Genomic DNA, 25,910 nt, shown 5'->3' with positions numbered 1-25,910 from the left:
TCTTTCTTCCTTTCTTTGTTGGTGTATTGAAACAAAGATGAAAGAGCTCTCCTTTTATTGGAGAAAAATACATAGTCTCAAAGGATGCTACATTAGAATTATTAATTCTCCTCCATAAATTTAGTCTTTGGCTCCAAGTCTCTCTACCAACCTATCCGTAGGAACATGCCTATTTCACTTGTTCTTTATTTGTTTTAACAATGGGTTGGACCCCACAATATGTAGTCTATCAAAATATAAGATCCCTTCCCCCGATATGCATTTTCAGAAAATTAGATGAACAAACTGAAATCCAAACAGCAACATGTCGAGAATAAATTGAAATATAGATAATATTCAAGACTAAAAGTTAAACACCTCAAACATTTCTCCGGTATGACTGATGTTGAAGGTCGTCGAAAAGTTGGGAGTGGACGATTTAGGAAATAAAAAGGGCGGTGGATGGTGCAATTGTGGTTTGGTTTCTTTATTTTTGAGGAAGGTGAATGAGTATATATTTGTGGGGATAATTGTATTTGTTTAGAAATAGGGCGGAAAATAGTTGGAGCTCCACCACTGCGGCTGTGAAACAAAGGGTAGCTGCCTAGAGAGAAGATGAGGGAGAAAGAGAAAGAAAGAATTAAAGATTGTTTTTTACTTTTTGTGGTAACGACACATGTCATTTGGGACTCATGTAGCTATATTATCTATGTATGTACGCGATCGCAAGAAGAGCGAAACACGCACGCTGCCACATCAATTGGGTGTGTCTAAATGATACGATTTCATCCAACATAAAGTATCTAATAGGTAATGGGGTTAGTTTAAATTCCTAAGTACAATAGTCAGCCAAGCTCAAGGGGATGCATATGTATTTGGAAGTAAACCTCAAATCAGTAGATTATGATTTTGTACAAAACTACAATTTTTACCGAGAGAAGTTATAAATTTTTAATGGGTTTTAATGAGAGAATGAGGGTCTTGCGGTGAGAAAAGAAGAAGTATTCGATCGATTGCAGTCGAGGTCATGAATGAAAGGGCAGTGGAGTAAGGTGAAGAAGAATGATAATAAAAAAGAAAAAGAGGAACATATGAGAGTAGCGAGTGGGAAGGAGCTGACGGAGTGAAACTTGCAATTGTGCGCCACCATCGGAAATGCCTAGGGGACGACCCCGGAGAGCGTCAGCTGCGACTAAGCTGGAGGATCTACCAATTCTCGGAGCTGGACGAAAGTCTATTGGGGTGATAGAGGAACATATGAGTGTAGCGAGTGGGAAGGAGTTGACGGAGCAATGGCCAAATTTACCTACAAAGGAAATCAAAACTCCGCCGAACGTGATAACATCAATGGAAAGGGTTCTACCTCGAGCGTATAGGAGAAGGCAAAGAGCCCACACAATGAAATTGTGATGCCAACTAAGGAAAGTATGGGGAATCAAATGAAGGAAGCAGCTGGAGCACAAAGTAAATTTGATCTACCAATACAGGGGAATGATGACCAGAAATGGAAAAGCCTATTTGCTACAAATAAAATGACTTGTATAGGTATAAATTTGCAGTTTATTGCTCCTGCAATTAAGAATGATGAGAAAGTAGCTATGTTGTGCAAAGAGGTGACAGAGAGAGCTACATAGAAGTGGAAATTATCTCTTATAGTGTACATTGTTGGTGCTACACCAAGTATTGGGACCATAGACAGATTTATAGCAAGTCAGTGAAAGTTTGTTTCTAAACCAACAATTTACTTACATAATAATGGAAACTTTTTAGTGTTGTTTAACTCTATGGAGGATAGGAATGCTGTATAGCAAGCCAATAATTGTTAAGATGCAGTGTGAGGATTTTAATTTCAACAACGAGGTCTTGAAGACTATTCCATTATGGGTGCAACTGCCAAATCTACCATTGGACTGTTGGGATTATGATTCTCTGAGTAGAATTGGTAGTACACTAGGAGTACTGTTATATACTGATGATTGCACAACTAAAGTGGGACGTATTTCATATGCCAGGATTCTAGTGAAAATGGATGTAACAAGGCCGTTGCCAAAGTTAATAAAAGTAGAAGATCCAAATGGAGAGCTTTTAGATCAAGAGGTTTGGTATGATTGGAAGCCACTCTACTGCCCAAAACCTGTTTGCAATTGGGATATGTATGTAAAGAACCTATAAAAGAGAATCCACCACCTAAGCAACCAAAAACCAAATACCAGAATTCACTACAAGAATGGAAGAAAATAGGGCAAATGATTGGAGAGAATCTTAGCATACTGGGGCAAGCACGAATTGCATGAAGGAAGAAAATTGAAACAGTACAATCAAGTGCAATAGAGGATCAAAATCAAGAAGGTGAATGGTAGACTGTGACGGGAAAATCTTCAACTAAAGGTGTAAAGCAGAAATCAAATAAGGTCATAATAACATCAAATGGATTTAGTAATCTAACTGAATCTAGCTCCCATGTCATGGAAGTAGTTGAAGCTGTTGGAGAACCGAGTAGTAGGGTGGTACAGTTTGATCCTCATGGCCCGTTTATTCCTATATGATTGTTGTTACATGGAATGTTAGGGTTTGAATAAAGTATAAAAACATAAGGAAATAAAGAAGTATATTTGAGAGAATAAAGTAGCTTTAGTTGCAATAATTGAACATAGGGTGAAAGAGCACAAAGCAACACAAGTGATACAGAGATAACTAGTAACTGGAAGTGGGTTGATAATTATGCAACAAGCAGTAGGGGTAGAATATGGGTGTTATGGGATCCGAAAGTACTGGATTTTAACATGTTCAACTTTTCATCACAACTTATTACATGGAAAGTCTTGATACATAATACGAATATATAGAGTTCGTGCTCTCAACTACGTATGGCTTGCATACTGTGGAGCAGAGAAGACCCTTATGGGAGGAATTGAGGCAAGTGTGTAATGCAGCTATTGGACCTTGGATTGCTATGAGGGACTATAATGTTGTTCTAAATGTGGACGACAGGTATAATGGGAGCCAAATTCAGGAGATGAAACTAGGGACTTCTCAAAATTCATGGTGGATACTGGGCTAATCTAATTGAAGACTATTGGAAGAAAGTATACCTGGACTAATAACCATGCCCATAATAGGATTTATAGGGCTTTGGTGAGCTAAAGGTGGTTGGATACCATGCCACAAATGGAGGTGATAGTGCATGATCCTATGTGCTCTGGTCACACTCCTATGTGCCTTTCTTTTAATCACGACGTATAGAACTCAGCAATGCCGTTTAAGTTCTTTAATCAACTTGTAGAGCACAGGGATTTCTTGAGTATAGTGCAGGCTATGTGGGATAAGAACATAAATCTACCTGCTATGCAAAGAATTTGGCAAAGACTGAAATTGTTGAAAGTTGAATTGAAGAAGCTTAATCACAAGGAATTTAAATATGTTACTGACAAGATCAAGGTCACCAGGGAACAACTTCATATAGTTCAAGAGCAAATGAGGGACCCCGACCATCCAGCTGACCTAAATAATAGTGAAAGAGATTTGAGGAATAATCTAGAGAAGTGGTCAATGGTGGAAAAAAGTATTTACAAACAGAAATCTAGAGTTCAATGGCTTAAATTGGGGGATTCCAACACCTCTTACTTTTATGCAAGCATCAAAAGTAGATTGGCTCAAAATAGGATCTCTACGCTGGTTACTCAGAATGGTGCACACCCAATCACAAGATGAGCTAATATAGGAGATTACAGGATTTTACCAGCAGTTATTAGGGTCTTCAGCAGATTCACTACCAGTTATTAATCCAAGTATAATGAAAAATGGACCTATACTCAACAGAATACAAGTTACAACTTATTGAGCATGTGTCAAGGGAGGAAATCTATAAGGCTTTGTAGGGAATTGATGACTTAAAAGCCTCATGATGCGATGGGTATAATAAGCTATTCTTTAAAAGATCATGGTCAATTATTGGTGATGAAATAGTTGAGGCTGTGTAGGATTTCTTCAGATCTGCTGAACTATATAAGGCCATTAATCGTACCACTATGATTCTCATCCCAAAGGTCCAAAATCCATCCATGATTTCTGAGTATACAAAATTATTTCTAAAATCCTTACTAGCAGGATGCAAAATGTTATTGAGTTTCTTGTGGACGGCTGTTAATCAAATTTTGTACCGGGCAGAGTGATATTTGACAATATAACTTTGACCATGAGCTGGTTAAGGGATACAATAGAAAGAATGTCTCACCTAGGTGCAGGTTAAAAATAGATATGAGAGAGGCTTATAACTCTCTTGAATGGATTTTCTTGGAGCAGGTGCTTATTCACATGAACTTTCCTAATGGCTTTATACTGTGGATTATGAAGTGTGTTAAAACTGTATCTTATTCCATTCTTATCGATGGACAACCAATATGTCCTTTCCCAGCAATGAAGGGACTTAGACAGGGTGATCCCCTATCCCCTTTCTTGTTTGTATTAGCTATGGAATTCTTTACTAGATTTTTGAAGGGGTTGAAGGAGGTCAAAGAGTTCTACTATCATCCAAAATGTGCAAAGTTGAATATTATATAATTGGGGTTTGCTGACGATTTGTTGTTATTTAGTAAGGGTGATATAGAATCGGTGAATTAACTATTTGATTGTTTCCAGGAGTTCTCAAATGCATCTGGCTTAGTGGAAAATATTGAAAAAAGCTCTGTATATTTTGGTGGAGTCAATCCAAACTGTGCAGCAACTGATACTGGATTGCTGACGATTTGCTGTTATTTAGTAAGGGTGATATAGAATCGGTGAATTAACTATTTGATTGTTTCCAGGAGTTCTCAAATGCATCTGGCTTAGTGGAAAATATTATATAATTAACTAAAGGCGAGCTTCCTAAAGGCGAGTGGATCATTTGGGGTTTTGCTAAAGGCGAGCTTCCTATAAGATATCTAGGAGTGTCACTCAGTGCAAAGAGACTATCAATTATAGAGTACAAGCATTTGTTGGAAAAAATGATTGGGAGGATAACTTGTTGGAATGCAAGATTTCTATCATATGCCGGAAGGATTCAACTGATAAAAGATGTACTCTTTTTTATACAGACATTTTGGTCTCAAATCTTCACTTTACCAAAAAAGATTACTCAGCTGACTGAAAGTGCTTGTAAAATGTTCCTACGGACTAGCGGAGTAGAGGTTTTCAAATGATTGCTCAAGAAATATATTGCAAGGGTCATATGAAGAAGAAAATAGCAGGGAGTATGAAGCATTTGGAAACCTATCCTATTAGTTGATGTTTTAATACTAATTCTGTTTGTTTTTGCATAAGGAATGATTTCCGGTAATGAGTAGCTGAGAAGTGCACAAGAGTGTTAGGACAGAATATCCAAACTCTTGTTGATTTGTGTTGTACTTATTTCTTACTCGGTGAATAAAATTATTTGTTTACCAATTTTTTTTAATTAAAATGTGAATTTTTACACCATTTCAAGAAAAAAGATTAGGTCTTTACTTTTTTTTCTTTTTTCGAGTTGTCTCTTCCATGGTAAGATATAATTTTTCAGGTCCGTAGTGTGAGAAATCAACATTATCGAAGGCGATTTGAAAGGATTTAAAGTTGTATTTGAGAGCTAGAGCAAATGAGGTAGTACTTGAGAAAGAAGAGAGAAAGAGAGGGCGGTGACAGATGTAAGAGTATGAAAGAGAGAAGGTTTTGAAAACTCTAAGGGCTGATAAGGGTGCAAATGAGCTGAATTAAGACGGGCAAAGCAACAAGCAATAATCTATCATGCTCAACCTAACTCAATTCTTTGCATTATTCTCAACTTTTAATAAAATCAATACCAAATATTGTTGAAAAAATCAAAAATATATTTGGGCTCACTTAATTAGGAAAATATGAATCTTTTTAAATAAAATAAAAAATAGTTAGATTAAAGAAGGACAAAAATACTAACATTTACTCGTTTTCTCATTTACATATAAATAGCACTTTAATCTTTGAATTATTGCTATATTTCGCTTTCAGTCTCATCATATTTAGCCTTCAATTAATTCATGTTTGTGTGTGTGTGTTTTTTTTTTGAAAAGGTAACAAAAATTCATGTGTGTGCTTTTCATCCTTTTAAGTAACGAAGTAACAAAAGCTAGCAGAACATTCCCTGTATTAAAGGATAATCTTGGTATTTAAATTCTTAGTTTGCTTGTACTTAGCCAATTACTTTATGAATGTGGATTAAGCATGTGGCAATACAATAACACAATACTTTCCTAATTGTATCTATAATCCTCCTCCTTTCTTTCATTCGAAGAATACAAGCTCACGTGAACCAAATTGGATCAAACCCACCTGATATTTGAGCAAATCTTCAGTAATGGTTTTATATGTGTCGCTTCAATATTTGGTTTGTTTATTGCTTGAGCAAAATGTTCATCACAGATATCATGAATTTTCTCAGCAACAACTTCTAACTCCGTCAATTTGTCTCAAAATCTCTCTAAGGTAGAAACTCTCATTATTATCGTTGTTTGAAATTGGGTCATAGGATTGAAATCTTCAACAAAATGAGCTTTGAATTTCCATGGTGGTAAGCCCCAATGAAACCCAATTTAAAATCTTGTCTTTCCTATTCTGATTCTTGCAAGTCTCATGACTAAAGAAATTTTATTTTCCGCAAATATTATGCAGAAACGAGGTACATGATTACAAAAGGGGTGATTTTTCTTGCATTCCTGATCTCTGTTACTTAAAAGATTAAATATACACATAATTTAATTGAAGCTCAATTATGGATCTGGGTAACACAAGGACTAAAGTAAAATTTAGCAAAATCTTAGGGACTAAAAGTGACTTTTTATCAAAAGAATCTAAACTAAATATTTTATTTTTTTCATCTTAAGTTGAATATTTTATTTATTTTTTAGTCCATGGCAACTTGAAGTTAATTCGAAGAAGTTATTTATAACGATCCGGGCGGTCGTTTCGAGTATTTTAACCTTGTTTCTCCTATTTAATGCTTTATACATGTACGTCTGTGATTATATGAATTGCGGGGTCGGTTGATTTGGTTTTGGGAAATTTTAGATTTAATTGGGACACTTAATCTCAAGATTGGATGCTTAAGTTGTAAGAGTGGACCATAGTTTGACTTTTGTGTAAATGACTCCGAATGGTACTTTGATGGTTCCAATACGTTCATAGGGTAATTTTGGACTTAAGCGTATGCCAAAATTTGAATTTGGAGGTTCCTAGGTCTATTTGGTTTTATTTGGCGAAAGTTGAAGGTTTGGAAGGTTTGGAAGGTTGATAAGTTTGACCGAGAGCTGACTTTGATGATATCGGGTTCAGATTGTGGTTCTGAGAGTTGGAATAGGCTCATTGTGTCATTTGGGACCGGAATGTAAAATTTGATATCATTCCAAGTTGTTTATGCATGTTCGGCATAAGTATTACAATTTGAAAATTTGGATTAGTTCCTAAGGCTTGAATTGATGTGCGGTCCGTGGTTTTGATATTGTTTGGTATAATTTGAGGTCTCGAGTAGGTTCGTGTTATATTCTGGGATTGGCTGGTATGGTTGGATTATGTCCTGGGGGCCATGCGTGTTTTATATTGATTTCGGGTCATTTTTTATTATGTTGCATTGCTGAAGTTTGCTGAGATTGGTGTATTCGCATCTGTGGAAGTCTGGTCGCATATGTGAAGCCACAGATGCGACCTTAGAGGCGCAGATGCCAGACGTGAACTGGAGGAGATGAGTCCGCAAATGCAGAGGTTTTTTTGCAAAAGCAAATGCGTTTCGGCGATGGGTGGTCCGCAGAAGCGAATGCGCATGTGCGAAGGTTAGACAGCAGATGTGCTTGATCAGCTCTTTAAGTGAATACGCAGATGCAACATTTTCACTACAGAAGTGGAGCTGCAGATGCGTCAGATTGTCCGCGAATACGAAAATCATCAAGCATACTTTATTTTTCGAATGGTTTGGTTATTTTTCATTATTTGGAGTTGTGGAGCTCGGCTAGAGGTGATTTTTGGAGAGAATTTCACCACAATTAAAGGGTTAAGTAATCTTTACTTGATTGTGGTGTTAGATATTAGTTACCCATGGATTATTACACCTAGTTTATGTGATTAAGGGTGAAAGTTGAGAATTTTTTTAGTGTGATTTTGGAGAGAAAAAATTGATGATTTGAGGGTTGAATTTGAGGTTGAATTTGGGTGAAACGTATATATTTGAACTCGTATTAGAATGTGTATTCGGAATTTATGAGTTTTACCGAGTTTCGTGGTGCGAGCTTGGGATTGGCTTTTTCAGTTGATTTTGCATAATTGATTCAAGGTCATAGCTTTATTGTTTGAGCTTATTTCCTATGGATTTTATTGATGATATTGAGTTGTTTTGACTATATTCGAGTCTCTTGGAGGCTGAATCGCGTGGAAAAGATTTTTTGGAGTATTGATACCAGCGTTTTAAAGTAAGCAACATATCTACACTTGGTTTGAGGATAATTATCCCTGTGAACTCTGATGCTTGGGATATGTTAGGGGTGACACATGTGCTAGGTGACGGACGCGTGTGTGTGCGTGTGCGGATAGATTTAGACTACCATGAGACTTGTTTTGCTATCATGGTTCGTTATACCAGTGTTTTCTCAACTTGTATGATTATTTGAGCTATGATTCATGTTAGAAATTATGTATAGACTATGTGATTATTTTTTTGAGACATGATAGGGCAGGGTGCCCGAAAAATTCACTTCTGCCTTTTGCATCCCAGGCAGCGCGACGCGTTGGCCTGGGGCCATTTTCTTCTTTTCTCCTCTTTTTGCCTCAAATCGTGCCGTTTTTTTCTATATTGCTTCCGGGTGACTCCTACATATAAAATTACCACAAATTAGCAAAAATTATTACATTACACATACAATTTCACGAAATTCGAGTAAAATATGAGGAGATATATATACAAATACACATACATTAAGCCAAATATCAAATGCTAGGAATTAAAAAAATCTTGATAGAGAGTGATTCCCCCTTTAATGATCTTAGGTGATGTATATCCGAAATTCCGAATTAGCTGGGGGGGTCTTCATGCGAATAGCGACATCGAATAAAATAAATAAATTACTTCCTCTGTCCCAATTTATGTTGTACAATTCATATTTCGAAAGTCAAACTTCTTAATTTTGCTTGTGAATTACGACATAGAATCTTTAAATTTTTTAAAATAAATATTACACATTCCAAACCAACATAAAAGGTACTATAAGTAACAATAATTAACAACTCAAAATATTTAAATAATATATAAAAAGATCGTTATAAAAAAAACACTTGTTTGACTCTCGAAATTTGAATACTATCCAAAATTGAAACGAATGGAATATTATTTTATCTAACATATTTCTTTTCAAAAAAAATATGTTTTTCTATTTATATCTTGTATAATTCTAGACTTCTAGTATTTTCCTTATGCATATATTAGAAAATAAAAAAATATTTTGTCAAAAAAAAATAACGAGTTATATAAAATGGACAAGTTTGACACGAGAGATGGAAGAAGCAATGACAAGCTTCTGATAGTTGACATCGTGGCACATTCTAACAAACCAGCAAGATTCCCTGCGGGTCCACACAAAAGACCCGTTTCTCTTTCTCCCTCCCAACTTCTGGAGAAATCTAGAGAGAGAGAGAGAGCCCTCCTATAACTGATGAAAGCTCAAAGCTACTAGCTTCCATTACTCTCCTATAACTAAGCCCTCCTAATCTTCTAATCTTTTCCACTCTCAGCCACCAAAAATCCATATTTTATCCTTTTTTGCGTTTCTTTTAGGAAATTCTGAAATTTAGTGTTTATTGTTGAGAGATTTGATTCTTCTTTTGAAATTGAAAGAAAACATGGAGAATTACTATACATTGAAGATGGCAAGGAAGGATTTTGAGTATGTTTATGATGATTTCAACGATTTCTCCCTTTCCTCTCCCGCCACAAAAATCCGTCGCCTGGTAAAGTTTTATCCTGTTTTTTCTTCATTTATTTGATTTTTTTCGCCAATTAGTTTGTTTTTCTCGAAATAGGTAATATGTTGAATAACTGATGGGTTCAGCTCAAAATTAATTAATCGCTGTCCTGCTGGTTTTAGAATTTCAGAAGTAATGTAGTTAGTACTATTTTTGTCTCTATGTAGTCCTGTTGAAATGATGATGGGTTCTCTTTCACTTATGTAGTAGTATCTAGGATTTATATAGAAGAAACTTAAGTATGTATATCTATTCTGTTGCAAGCATTTAAAATTGGTGATGTTGTATCTGTAAGTATATTACTCCATCCGTTTAATTTATGTAATGTAGTTTGAGTCGCCATAGAATTTAAGGGGAAAAAATTGAAATTTGTTGTCCTAAAAGCTTAAAGGGAAAAAGGCCGGATTTACCCCTGTACTTTGCTAAATATTGTACATTTATTCTCCGTTATACTCTCCATCTAAATGTACCCGTACCGTTAACAAAGTAAATAAAAATACCCCCAACCCTAACGGTTGTCCACTGAGGCTGTAACAACTTATCATTAAGTGTAAATTGGGTAAAATAAAAAGTTTAAAATTAAATTATTTTCAAATATAAAAATGTATAATTCTTTCTGGAACAGACTAATAAAGAAATGATCGCGTCACGTAAATTGAAATGGAGGAAGTAGTTTTCTTTAAAGCTTACTGAAATTCATGATTGGTACAACTTAATTTGTACTCCATCACCACTTCTTTTGGGCATAAAATATGCTGCTTCGAGTAGCTATATGAAGTAGCGGAGCTAGGATGTCAAAATTTAAAGAAGTAAATACACGTATGAGTCGGTAAGAAAAAATAATCTTTACCTATCTAAAGGGTATAATTTTCTAGCGAAGGGGTGTCCCCTTGGAGCTATGTGGCTTTGCCACTGGCTATATGGTTGCTTGTTGTGTTTGTAACAGTGTAAGTGATTTTATTTGTATTTGCATTTTGCTTAGGATGTGGAGTTGCAACCGATAGTTGAAGAGGTTGAAGAAGAGCCGATGCCTATAGCTTTTGAGCAAGTAGCTACTAATCAAAGCTTTGGAATCAATGGCGGGGATCTAGGAAGAAATGGTCCAGTGATTGAAGAACTGCCTAGTGTGCCTGAGAATGAAGAGAGGGCAATTGTGCTTTTCAAACCCATGAATACACAGCTTGTTCAATCCCCTTCAGATTTTTCTATTAAAGTGAATCCCCAGTTCACTAATGGATTCAAGAGTAAGCGTTCGATAGCTGTTCTCTGAGTTTTGGATTTAATTTATTATTAGGTGATATTTGGTTGGCTATTTAGTTTCCCTTAGTACTTTGTTTGAGATCATGTGGTGCAAAATATCAAATTGGAGGTGTTTTTATTGTGTGTATTCAAAGAGCCGTTAGAAAGTCAAATCAAGCTCATTCTTAGCTTTCCTTCATTTCTTCCTTCATAGAGCTTTTGATGTTTTTAGGGTGTTATCCAGCTGGATGTTAGCATGAAATGGTAGTTTCATTAATTTGAGCTGAGCGAGTTAAGAAGCTTTTACGAGTAAAGTTTATTGCATGAACTATTTTGGGTAATGGGTGAATATGAGTAATTTATTGCTTCTATTTCATAGTTTGGGAGACAAATGTGGTGGTAATAACTATGAGAAATAACTACAAGCTAAGGGCTATCAGTTTTTGGCTTCTGTTATTGTAGTACTTGTTTCTTCCTTTAGTTACATGAAGAATGTGAAGTCCTTTATTCTTAAACCAGCAATATGAAGGATAGTTCTTTAAGTAAAGTCGGAAGAGGCAGAGGACTAGCTTGTCTATTCCTTAGTCTTAGTAGGTCGTATTTATGGTGTTCGTGATATTGGTCTGTGTGGAAAAAGGAAGTATGTTGCACATATAAGTTAACTTCACATCATTACTTTGCAGTAGCTAACATCTTTTTGGTTTACTAAGTTGTTCCTTTCATTGTTAATTTTGTTTGGTTCCTGCTGAAATTTGGTTTGGCATTAGAAATTTCAAAACAGTAACCAGCTTGTATGTGCTGTACAGATCCAGTCTTATGGGGAAGCCAATCTTGTATTTTGAGACGTGCCGGTGATGAAAATGCAGATGAGAACTTATCTGGTTCTTCTAAAGGGTGTCTAGCAGTTGTTCCCTGGGTTCCATCTCAGCTTCCTTCAGCACAAGGAGACGAGTTTCTGCGCCAGGCTGACGTGTTGGAGATGATGGAAGCTGAAGATATGGATGGGGTGACAATGGATGTCGAAGACAACAGTGTCAGTGCTGGACAAAGGACTGCTATCGATGCTGGTTTAGTTGGCGTGAACGAAAGGCTGCATCAGTGGCAACAACAACATTGCATGATTCCACCGCCACCCCACAGCACATCTACTCCAATTGTTTGGTATCGATGATGGTAGCATTATGGGCTGTTTTTGTAACATTTAGATATCGTCAAACTCTTCTTAGATCCCTCGTCTAAATGGGTTTGCTTGGTGTAGATGCAGAAGTAAATAGTAGATCAGTTTAGATCCCTCGTCTAAATGGGTTTGCTAGGTGTAGATGCAGAAGTAAATAGTAGATCAGTTGTGATACAGGGTTGACACTTTTGGGATATCTTGCACAAGATGGAAATGACTGTGATTCTTTATTGCAGGGTTATTTGCTCGTCTTTCACTTTTATCTCCTCAAAAAAGGGGGAAAAAATACATTGTTTGTTATGTTAGAGCAACCCGTCAAACGTGCAAAATATAAAGTTCTTTTCGCTAATAAGTGAAGACATATATTATGCTAAAAGAGGCCATGATTTAATCTCATAATTATATAATGCGACTTTGTTCAATTTTGTATTAATGGTCGCCTACTGTCAGTCAGTTCTCAATTACACTCTAGTAGAAACAAGTTCTGAATATAAAAAGTGACAAGCAATCAAAGACCATGTACAGGAAAAAAGATCTCACATAAGGTATTATACTAATCTAATAAACATTGTGGTGTGCGTTCTAAATAAATTGTTATCCTTAGCCACACAGTTTGAGTAATGCATATTCTTACCTTGGTTAGCTATAATAAACGAATAAAATTTGATGTGAGTTCTGAGGCAAATTTAGAATTTAAAGTTTATAGATTTTTACAACAATCTCGAGTTATATATCCAAATAGATTTAATACAAAAATTTACTAATGTGTTCCTAGTCGAGATTATATATCCAAATAGATTTAATACAAAAATTTACTAATGTGTTCCTAGTTAAAGATTTATATATATTCAGTAAAAAAATTTAATACAAATAGAGGTTCACTGAAACCCATAACCTTAAAGCTGGATCCGCCCCTATCTGAGTTAAGCAAGAAAACTTCATATCGATCAAGGGCATATCTAGAGTATAGTGTATGGGTTCTCAGGAACTCAGTAACTTTTGCGTAAATTCTGTATTTTTATTAATTTTTTTACTAAATATCTATAAATATTTAATTGTGAACCCAGTTATTATGATATATTAATTTGAGATTGCGACAGGAACTCATAAACCTCAAATCCTGGATCCGCCTCTGATATCAAGGGAAAATATGAATAGCGGAAGCTCCTCTGTCTCTCCCAGCTCCAAAATTGTGATGCCATCTTTATCTGCGTCTCTTAATATCAAGGACGTATCACCAGTCTTTTTCTCTCGACTCATTTAGATATCATTATCAATCAACGACATGAACTCAAATTTCTATATATAGAATATTTTAGGAGGTAGGTAAGACTCCGCAAAATTTGGAACTCATAAGAGCTACTATAAAAATTCTAATAGTTAAATTGGTAAGTAACAAACTTATTAAAAATTAGATTAACCTGCTTTTACCTTTAAGGAAATAAAACGTCATCCAGATTTAAGAGTCCTCTACATGTTGATAGAAAAATGCATATTACTTCATACTTTTTCCTTCTCTTTTTTTAGCACACCCCTTTAGATCAATGAACCCCGTAAAAATATAAAATCTCGTTTGTTATTTTAAGTTACCATCTTATTTCATTGAATTGTAGCTACTATCTAAATATGAGAGCAATAAGAAACTATATTCTTCAATTTAAATTAAAACACTTGACAAAGTGGTTCCATATTGCTGACACAAGATGATGGGAAAATCTTAATTAGGATATGAAACTTTATCCATTAATATGAAGTCATGTAGCCAGCTATTCTCGAACATAAATTTGTCCACATGAAGTCATATACTTGAATCCAATTTTGTCGTAATTAGTAACATTACTCACTATAAATACCACTATATATGCAGTGATCCTATTTCACTTCCATCCATAAGCAACTACTCAACATATATCCCAAAGAAGAAAAACCAAGAAAGAAAGAAAGAAACATAAAAAGAAGAAAAAACAAGGAAGTTTAATGTGCTTATTCTCATGATTTTGGCCTTGTTGCTAACCACAACGAGTGCACAACAATGTGGAAGTCAAGCTAGAGGGCGTCTGTGTGCCTATGGACTGTGCTGCAGTCAGTATGGGTTCTGCGGCACGACTCGTGCTTACTGTGGATTTGGTTGCCAGAGCCAATGCCGCCACTACGCCACCAGCACAACTGGTACTGAGGGTGAAAACAATAAGGATGAACACAAGAATAATGGTGGTTCCAACTAATGAACTTACAATACTTATATGATGAAAAGAATAAGGTATAATATGTGGTGTTTGTGTGTTTAAAATAAGGTGTAATTTTAGAATAAAGTTAGTGTCATGTCTTGAACACTATATATGTAATGGTTGTCCTCCTTGTTTTTCTATGTGATATCTACTATTGTTGCTTAAACACCACTTAAAAATGTCCAACAACTAGAGCTGTTCTTATTTTTTTTTTTTATGTCGATGAGGAATTTCGCTATCTTATTAAAGCCAATATAAATATATCCATCATTCGACTGGGCTTTAATACCAGCGGCGCTTCACTATCATCTTGTCAGCAACTTCTGCACTCTATGTATTTTCATTCTCCTTTCTGATGATTGCATGCATATAGTTTCAACAGAAAAGGAATAATTAAGTGATGTTTGGTTAAATGGGGTATATGGTTCTTGCAATAATTATCGTGCTTGTCTTGTTGGGTGATTATTTGTCGTCACACTTAATATTGTACAGAAAAATAGTCTGCTGAAAGAAACCTGCATGACTATAATATGGACACAAAATTAGAGTACATCAAAAAAAATATGCCACGTATTTTAATCTAAAGCTTACGTTACGTGATCTGGTATTACATCTGTGAACTATGCTTTAGCTAACAAAAGGACATAACTTTAAGGGCGGAAAATAACAGAGAACTCCTTTAACTATTTCTAAAATATTACTACTCTATTTCGATTTCAATATATTTCATCATGCAGAAATGGTTTTGATCGACCCCATTATATCGAAGATTTGCATAAGATACAAGGTTTTAGATATACTATATTTTGATCAAATGCTATTTTCTCAAGTTTAGTATTTCATGTTTAAAGAAAACTTTGAGTTTAACTTTTGTGGGAACCTTGACGAAATACTCGAAAGGCCCGATAATTAGGAAGTTGTAGCAAACTCGACATCACGACATGGTGTTGGAGGCGTGGAGAAGCCATATAGTAACGTAATAATAAAGCCATCTTGCCAGCTATATAGTCGAACGCAAACTTTGTCAAGATTAAATCACGTAGCTAGCAACTTTTGAATGTGAATATGACTCGAACATGGCATTCTATAAATCCCTTATTTTGTGGTTTGAATCATTTTCTTGTATTTTTAGGAAACCCATAATCTCTATAGATTTGGAAAAAATCATTGTCCTGATAGATTTGGGAAAGGAAAAGATATTGTCCTTGTCAAATAGGAAAACCTTTCTCTTATAGGTTTTGGACTATTTGGGATCTATATATAAAGGTTGTAGCCGGGGATTCTATGGATTGTATTGTGTTTTCTTCTCATTTATAGTGGAAAACTCTCTTTGCTTCTGCCCCGAGGATTAGGCTTAGCTGAACCTCGTTAAATCCTTGTGTTAATTTTTCCTCTCTATTTGCTTTGTGTGTGATTGTGTGCTAGTTAATCTACGATCTTCCGCAACAATTGGTATCAGAGCAAAGTTCGGGCGGGGTTTCCACATATAATCTAGGATAAGATGTCTTCATCATCTTCAATAAAGTGCAAAGAGAAATTTGATGGGGATTCTGGTTTCCGTCTGTGTAAAGGATGAAATCTTCCCTGGTGTTACAAGGGTTATGGAAGGCAATTGATGAGGATTTTCCTGAAGAGATGAAAGAGATAGAGAAGGAAGACCTGAAGGAGAGGGCTTTGAGTGCGATCTTCATGAGCGTTACAGATAGCGTTCTTCGGAAAATTACTGAAGAAACTTCTGCAACAACGGCATGGAAGAAGCTGAAAGATTTGTATTCTAAGAAATTGCTGACAAATCACCTTCACTTGGAAAAGAGGTTATACAATCTCCGTATGAACAAAGGCACACCTGTTAAAACTTACCTTGATGAGTTTAATTCAATTATAATGGACCTGAAGAACACGGATATCAAAATTGAGAGCGAGGATCAGGTCTTGATTGTGTTATGTTCTTTACCACCGTCTTATGATACTTTTGCCGATACGCTGCTATGTAGGAAAGACAACATTTCACTGGAAGATGTTAGTAATACATTAAAATCTAAAGAGTTGAAAAAGAGCTTTCCAGATAGCAGAATTAAGGGTGAAGGTCTTGTGAGTAGAGGAAAAACACAACAAAAGGACTTTAATAGGAAAAAGTCAACCGCCATATCAAAGTCTAGAGCAAGGAAGCAGACCTGTTATAAGTACAGGGAGCAAGGTCACTACAAGAGAGATTGTCCTAAGCTGAAGGAGAAAAGAGGGAAGCAGAAAATAGATAATTCGACAAATATTGTTGACACTGGCAATAATTCTGATGATAGTGATTATGTAGGGGAAGTCTCTGCTGTGAGTTCTAGTCATGGGCAGAATTCTTGGGTTCTTGATTCTGGTGCTACTTTCCACATGTGTCCACACAAGAATTGGTTTGCAACTTACAAGCAAATGAGTGGGACTGTCTAAACAGGAGATGATAATCCATTACCAGTAGAGGGGACTAGTAACATCAAATTGAGAATGTTCGATGGAATTAACAGAAACATTGAGTGTTGGCATGTTTTCTCTTTCGACTTTGGATGATCAGGGATATAAGTTTCACTCCGAAAATGGAATACTTAAAGTGTGTAAAGACTCCATGGAGTTGAAGGGAAGCTGATGTAGCTTCTAAGAAAAGTGCTCTGAATCAACCTCAGTTGTGGCACTTGCGACTTGGTCATATGAGTAATAAGGGGTTGTCTTTGTCGAGTAAGTAGAATATGCTAAGTTTTGAATTTTTGTGAGCATTGTGTGTTTGGTAAACAGACAAGGGTAAAGTTCAACAAGAGGGTCGAGCACAAGACCAGAGACAAGTTAGATTATATACATTCATACTTGCAGGGTCCAAACAGAGTTCCCTCCAAGAGTGGTGCCAGGTATTTTATGACTTTGATTGATGATTACTCAAGGATGGTGTGGGTGTATTTTCTAAAAACAAAAGATGAGGCATTTCCGACATTTGTTAAATGAAATACGATGGTTGAGAGGCAGTTGAAAAGAAAAGTTAAGCGTCTTCGAATTGACAATAGGTTGGAATTTTAATTCTGAGTTCAATAATTTCTGCAGCAGAGAGGGCATAGCGAGACATTGTACTTGTGTCGGAACACCACAACAAAATGGTATCACAGAACGTATGAACAGAATGTTTTGTGATAGGGCACAGAGCATGCTTTCACACTCATGTGTTAGCAAGGATTTTTGGGTTGAAGCAATCAATACAGCTTGTTATTTGGTCAATAGATCTCCATCCACAGCTATTGAGTTCAAAACTCTTTTCGAGGTTTGGTCTGGTTCGCCTGCTAATTATTTAAATTTAAGGATATTTGGTTGTCCTGCTTATGCTCATGTGAGGGATGGAAAACTTGAGCCGATGGTAAAGAAGCGCATATTTCTAGGGTATACAACTGGAGTGAAAGGTTATAGGTTGTGGTGCACAGATCAAAAGACTCCAAGGCTAATTATTAATAGGGATGTAACATTCAATAAATCTTTCTCACTGAACAGTCAGAGATACAAGGCAATAACAAGAACAGATCATGGTGTCAGTGATCGCATAGAGCTAGAAATTGAATCTTCACTAGCTCAGCCCAGTTTCTAAAATAGAGGAAGTGGAGGAGGTGCAAAATATTAATCAAGATGATATTTTTGATGCACCTGCGCAACAACAACCATATATCATTGCAACAGGCATAGAGAAGAGAGTGATCAACCGGCCGCAAAGATTTGCAAACGTAGTTGATGGGAATCTTCTTGGATATATGAATCCTAGGAGATTTGCTTTGGCAGTTGCAGAAACCATTGATGCGTTTGAGTGTTATAGCTATGCAAAAGCTATTTTGAGTGCAGAACTAAATAGGCGGATTAGTGCTATTGATGAATAGATTGAGTCTCTTAACAAGTTTAGGCGTTGTCTAGACTTGGTTGATGTGTGCGGCAATGGGTAAAGCCTCACGAGGGCTGAGGGCAAGGTAGAGAGACGTTGGTCCTGTTGATGAAGAGAATTCAAGCCAAGGGAAAGATTTCTTATTTTGTTCTTGAATTATTTTCTTGTAATTTTTGGAAACCCATAATCCCTATAGGTTTTGGAAAACCTATTGTCCTAATAGATTTGGGAAAGGAAAAGCTATTGTCCTTGTCAAATAGGAAAACCGTTCTCTTATAGGTTTGGAACTTTTTGGGATCTATATATAGGGGTTGTAGTTGGGGATTCTATAGATTGTATTCTGCTTTTCTTCTCATTCATATTGAAAATCTCTCTTTGCTTCTGCCCCGAGAATTAGATTTAGCCGAACCTCTTTAAATCCTTGTGTTGATTTTTCTTCTCTATTTGCTTTGTATGTGATTGTGTGCTAGTTAACCCACAATGTTCTGCAACACCCTCCATTTCAATGCCATCCTTACGGAACCGCTAAATACGATGTACAAAAAAGACATTTTTGGTTCTTGTTTTTGTGATTATGGAGTTGTTGCTAATTCAATAAGTGCGCAATGTAAAAGATAAGTTGACGGGCGTAGGGACCGATGACAAACTAGGTATTTATGAAGCCTTATTTCCAAAAAATTTAACTCGTCTCGCCTCGCCCTACTCTCCCCGTTTAGCAATATTTTTTTAGAGAAAACTACCCTCTATAGCCCCTCAAAATTTTAATAGCCCATATTTTTTTTCATTGACACGAAATTGCCCTACCGGCCCAAACATATTACATCTAATAGCCCGAAATGTCTATTTTGTATATTTTTTGTATAGTGAGAGTCTATTTTGTATATTTTATATATAGTCACAGTCTATTTTGTATATTTTTTGTATAGTGATAGTCTATTTTGTATATATTCTATATAGTGACAGTCTATTGTATATAAATTGTATAGTGGCAGTCTATATAGTATATTTTTGTATAGTGACAGTCTATTTTGTATATATTTTGTATAGACTGTCATTCTTACAAAATATAAACAAAATAGATTGTCACTATACAAAAATTATACAAAATAGACTGTCACTATACAATTTATATACAATAAAGTTGTTATTCCAAACTTAATTTAAGTGCATTACTGTTTTTGTTATTCGATTTTCAGAGCAAAATCTGAAATCACTTTGAACAATTCTAGGATAAATTTGACAATTTTCTCTTGTAAAAAAATCCATGTTAAAAAGATTTTGCGGGTAGTCAATAAGGTCAAGTTAGGCCAATTTAAGCAACAACATAAGTAATCTGACCTCAACTATTAGCGAGAAGAAAACTAAACCATTTCACAAATTAATTATGTGCATCGGCTGAAAATGCCCAAATAATTTACTTCGAATTTCACTAAGTAGGTGGCAGAGTAAGGAAAAAGTACGGATTAAAGTAGGTTCTGGAGTTGAAAAGTTTAAAATTTGAAAGGGGAAGAGTGGCAATGATTTTGTGCTAGCCCTTGTAATTGGTTTTGGGCTATTAATTGTATAATTTATTTTGTGACTACCTATTGTCATTAGCTTTTCCCGAATGGCTACAAATGAAGTTTCCTCATTTTTTCACTAACCCACCCTGCCCCATGAAGAAATGGCACTTGAGAAAAAAAAGTAGTAATAATAATGTAACATACTTTTGAACTTTTTTTTGGTGAAGAAATATGAGATTTTCTTTGTGAAGACAAGACTCTGAAATTGGCGCCAACTCTCCATTTCAATTATAAGAAATAGTTAATAAGCTCTTTTTTCTCTCCAGCAGAACTTTTTTTTATTTTAAATTTTTCTCAGACAGAGGTTTGGGTTGTGTAGTATTCCAAAAAAAGCGCAATAAGAGGGGCTAGACCTTACCTCAAAAAATACAACAACAATGATTCCTGTATGGGTCAAAATCTGCCTAAGGGCGTTCAACGCAATGTGATGTTGCCAAATGTAATTTGGCCGAGGTCGAGTAGTAACTAATACGACTCATCGCCAAATAGCCTATCATGGACGAGGTCAAGTATCAGAAGGAGCAGTAACGACTAGTTTAGCAATAGGATTTTTAAGAGAATATTCCATAGAATATTCTTTGTACTAGTATTGGCGGTGTGTCCTTATAAATAGAAAGAGAGACAATGTAAAAGGCATGTAATATTCTCTGATAAGAACACTCTTGAAAAGTAGACTCTCTCTAGATAAATACAAACATCACCTTTCTAAAGATATTCGTTTTTGTTGATTATTCTATAATTTTCCCATCAGATCTGAGAAAGTCTCTAATATTCTCATATTTGTCTGTTATTCATCATTGTCCGAATAAAGAATCATCCACCACATTCAATATTTGGTTAATCATTCTCCCTATTTATTTTAGTGTCATTTATTGTTATTTAATGCTTGATATTCCTCTCCCATTATTGACATTAAAACATTAAATACATGTTGCATTTATTCTCTCCCAACACTGTTCAATATCATCCACCTAGACCGATTATAGATCTGAAGTTATTATTATTAACTAGGTTTAACCCCTCATTATATAAAATTAATTAGTTCAACCAAAGGTTTATATTTTTTGGTCAAACAATTTGGCGCCGTCTGTGGAGATTTCCTAGTTAAAATTTTAGTTTCTTTTAGATCCATAACAACCAAAAAGAAAAGAGAGAGGGCAAAATCCCCTACCTTTTTGTCCGCACAGATTTAACATGGCAAGTAACAGAGAAGAAAGGATGAAGGCAGTGGCCGATCTCACCACCAACCTCTTAAACACCATCAACGAGGTTTTTGAAATGGAGGGTGAAGATGTAACACCAAATGTTTTTCCCTGGTGAAGTGGATGACCCCTTCCTCATGGTAGCATCACAACGTCACAATGAAATAGGTACCACCGGTAGTGAAGAAGTCGCTCGAGGCTTGGCTGACAAATACGTTGACCAACATCCTTGACAAACCCGCCCAAAAGGCGATCAGAGAAAATGCAAGGACTTGCGTTGCACCAATAACGGTCGAGCAGTACGGCCCTCCTCCTACCATAACAATTATCCGTCAAAACGTTAATAATGCAGGTGACGACACCCTCATAGCCATTTTAAGGAAGATGGAAGAAATGGAAAACGAAATCAAAATGCTTCGAGACCAAATGAAAGAGCATCAAGAAAGAGTAGACAAAATACCGGGCACCCCAAAATTCTTTCCAAAGAGAGATGGTGGTCAGTTTGTTGAGCAACTGTACAGTGATGAAGCCGCCCCACATGCCATACCTAAAACCTTCAAAGAACCGTGCCTAAAAATATATGATGGTACGACCGACCTTGAGGATCATGTAACTCAATATGTCACTGCAATAGAAGGCAATGACATCGCCAAAGAGCAAGTATCCTCCATCTTGTTGAAAATGTTTGGCGAAACCCTCACCGGGGGCGAATTAACTTGGTAATCACATTTGCCTGCGCGCTCCATTGAAACATTCGAAGAGATGGCCAACAAGTTCGTAACGGCCCATGCCGGATCTAAAAAACCGAAGGCTAGAGTGAATTATATATATGCCATCAAACAATCACCTGGAGAAGGACTAAGGGACTTCCTCGCTCGATTCAACCGTGTAAGGATGACCTTACTGAATGTATTGGAAGGAATGCTATAGCAGCTTTCCAGAATGTGTTGAACAGAAGCGGTTTGAGGGTGACCAAATTGTTGTTGTGTCGGCTCATGAAATATCTCCCAACCACTTGGGATGAAATACACAATTCTTATTGTACCGAAGTCCAAGCTAACGAAGACTACGTAAATGGACCAATCCAATGGTTGACCTTAGTACAAGCCGAGTCGAGAAAAGATAGAAGAAATGACACCATAAGGGATCTAGCAGGTCCACGGCCCAACTGATAAAGGCATCATCCATAAGTTAGAGGCACCATCAAGCCGCCTTCCTGCCATGACGAGGGCCCATCCAGGCCAAAGACATGGACTCACCGGGGCGAGAGAGGTATGCACCTTTACTATCGGCTCATAATTTTTGTGTATCACCTTCAGAAATAGTCTACGCATTGGAGAAGCTCGACCCAAAAATAAAGTGGCCACAGAAGATGAGGTCGGACCCAAACACTAGGAAGCCAAACGCCTCTATAAATTCCATCAGGAACGAGGTCTTAAAACTGAGGATTGAATCGCCCTAAGGTAGGAGGTCGTGAACATGCTTCACCAAGGGCACTTGAAGGAATTGTTGAGGGACCGATCAAAGGCCAATTTCGCCCGAGGATAAGAACAGCACCAGGGGCCGCCAAAACCACCTTCTCCAGCTCGAGCCATTAAAATGATCATCGGAGGGGGAGATAACGCATCAATCAACCACGTAAAATTCACTACAACCTACAAACTCAAATGGTCGATCACTCATGAACGGTACGACGAACTCGAAGAAAGTACATCTTCCATAAGTCATATACCCATTGTTTGGTTTTCCCTCACTATGATGCTCTTGTTATCACTTTACGCATATTAAATACAGATGTGAGATGTATTATGGTGCACAATGGGAGTAGCGCGTGCATTATCCACCCTCGAGTGCTTGCACAGATGAAACTCGAGGATAATATAGTGCCACACTGCATCACACTAACCGGTTTTAACAATGCAGTTGAACGAACATCTGGAGATATCACACTCCCCGTCCTGGCCGGCTGTGTCACTCTGGAAATTGCATTCCATATCATGGATCAGGACATGACATATAATGCCATAATAGGTCGGCCTTGAATACACGCCATGAAGGCTATCCCCTCCAACTTGTACCAAGTTATCAGATTTCTCACCCCATGGGGAGTGTTCAGCATACGAGGCAAACAACGCACGTCCCGAGAATGCTATCGTATCGCTCAGGACTGCACATACACCCAACAAATAAAGGGTAAAGCAAAAGAGGCATAGTAATTAACAGGGTCAAGGTCGAGTAATGAAGAAAGAGAGAACATCATCAAAGACCCTGAAATAACGGAAGCCGCAGGATCAACCGTAGAAGGCCTCGAACCTGTCCAACTTGATGATAACGACCACATCAAGAAAGCCTATATCGGTTGCAAGCTACAAGAACCAGGTGAATTTCGTCATTTCTTGATTAATAACATAGACTTATTTGCTTTTTCCCACGCGGACATGCCAGGTATCCCGAAGCAGGTCGCGACGCACAAATTGAACGTCGACCTATTTTACCCCCCGGTAAGGCAAGTTAGGCGAAAATTCAATGTCGTAATTAACGATGCAGTTTGCAAGGAGGTTGAAAAGTTGCTAAAAATTGCTCCATTAGAGAATCAAAATATCCCAATGGGTTGCTAACGTGGTCATGGTAAAAAAGAAAAATGGGAAATGGCGGATGTGTGTCTATTTCACTGATTTGAACAAGGCATGCCCGAAGGACTCATTTCCACTACCCCATATCAACCAACTCATCGACGTGACATCCAGACACGAATTGCTGAGCTTCTTGGATGCATACTCAGGTTATAACCAGATCCTCATGGAAGAGGAGGACCAGGAAAAGACCACCTTCATCACCCACCAAGGAACGTATTATTACAGGTTGATGCCCTTCGGACTGAAAAATGCGGGGGCGACATACCAAAGGTTGGTAACAAGAATGTTGAAGGAATAGCTCGGCAAGACCATGGAGGTCTACATAGATGATATGTTTGTCAAGTCCAAGAGGAAAAAGGATCACATCGACCACCTAAAAGAGGCATTCGACATACTCAGGCGATATGAGATGAAACTGAACCCTAAGAAGTGTGCGTTCGGCGTAACCTCAAGAAAGTTCTTGGGTTTCCTGGTATCATAAAGAGCATCGAGGTCAATCCCGAACAAATCAAAGCCATAAAAGGAATACCACAACTCTTAACTAGCAAAAAATAGGTTCAGAAGCTGATTGGCCGCATCGCCGCCTTGTCGAGATTCATCTCATGGTCATCTGATAGATGTCACAAGTTCTTCAGCGTGTTCAAAAAGGACAATGACCTCTTATGGACATCCGAGTGCGTTCAAGCCCTGATAGACTTAAAAGCCTATATATCATCGTCATCGTTGCTTGCCAAAGCAGAACTCGGGAACATCTCCTCATCTACCTCGCTGTATCCGAAGTAGCGGTGAGTGCAGTCCTAGTCCAAGAAAACAAAGGTACGCCAATCTCCCATCTATTACATTAGCAAAACCCTAATCGACATTGAGACGAGGTACCCCCACCTTGAAAAATTGGCATTGGCCTTGGTCATAGCTTCACGAAAGCTTAGACCCTACTTTCAGTGTAATCCGATCTCGATAGTCATAACTTTCCCCTTGAGGAGTATCTTACATAAGCCCGAGCTATCGGGAAGATTAACTAAGTGGGCCATAGAACTAAGAGAGAATGATATTACATATCAACTACGGATGGCGATAAAATCACAAGTCCTTGGCGACTTCAACGCCGACTTTAGCGCAAAAATAATGCTTGAAGTCAAAAAAGAAGCCGCCCATGTTTCTCTGCAAGCACAAGATCTATGGATTTTGTACACCGACGGCGCCTCCAATGCATCAGGGTCCAGACTGGGAATCGTGCTCGAGGTCCCAACAAGCAAAGTGATTTGCCAGTCCATAAGGTGCCTAGACATGACTAACAATGAGGTCAAGTATGAGGAAAATGATTGCAGAATTAAGGCTAGCACTCAAGTACGGAGCGAGGAGAGTCATCATATGCTGCGATTCTCAGCTCGTCGTTAACCAAGTTACCAGGACTTTCCAGATCAAAGAACAAAGGTTGCAAAAATACCAGGCCGATATCGCAAGTTATTGCCCGAGTTTGATGAATGTCAGCTCGACTAAATCCCTCAGACGCAAAACTTCGAAGCTGATGGCCTTGCCAAATTAGCGGCAACACTAAAACCATAACCGGAGAAGGAAGTATGGTCACCGTGCTCCACTCATCGATAGTTCAAATCGAGGTAAGGACTATAAATTTAACTTGGGACTGGCGCAACTGTATCGTTACATACTTGCAGGACAACGTATTCCCAAATGATAAAAAAGAAGCCAAAAACTTCGGATGTAAGCAGCGAGGTACAAAATCATCCAGAATGACCTATACAAGAGGATGTACGGCGGCAACCTAGCAAAATGCTTGGGCCCAAATCAAACTTGGAGTGTCCTAGAAAAAGTCTACGAGGGACGCTGGGGGGCTCATTCCAGCAATCGAGCTCTGGTCAGATGACTCATATGAGCAGGTTACTACTAGCCTACTATGAAAAAAGAGGCTGCAGACTTCGCAAAAAGATGCGAGCAATGACAAAACTACACCCCAATGATCCACCAAGCAGGCGAGCAA

The 25,910-nt window shown here is 37.3% G+C and overlaps 1 protein-coding gene across 1 annotated transcript; it reads left to right on the top strand.

Annotated features, from left to right (window-relative positions):
- Nucleotides 1-9,632: 9,632 nt before the first annotated feature.
- On the top strand, nucleotides 9,633-12,629 carry LOC107810239 (uncharacterized). Its single transcript, XM_016634996.2, has 3 exons — nucleotides 9,633-9,957; nucleotides 10,955-11,216; nucleotides 12,018-12,629. Exons 1-3 carry the CDS (start codon nucleotides 9,850-9,852, stop codon nucleotides 12,380-12,382), a joined length of 735 nt encoding a protein of 244 aa, XP_016490482.1. The 5' UTR covers nucleotides 9,633-9,849; the 3' UTR covers nucleotides 12,383-12,629.
- Nucleotides 12,630-25,910: the final 13,281 nt, after the last annotated feature.

The sequence above is a fragment of the Nicotiana tabacum genome, chromosome 18, assembly GCF_000715075.1.
Source record: "Nicotiana tabacum cultivar K326 chromosome 18, ASM71507v2, whole genome shotgun sequence".
In the NCBI taxonomy this organism is placed as follows: Eukaryota; Viridiplantae; Streptophyta; class Magnoliopsida; order Solanales; family Solanaceae; genus Nicotiana; species Nicotiana tabacum.
Note: the sequence above shows the minus strand (reverse complement) of the source record. Positions and strands in the feature narration are given on the sequence as shown.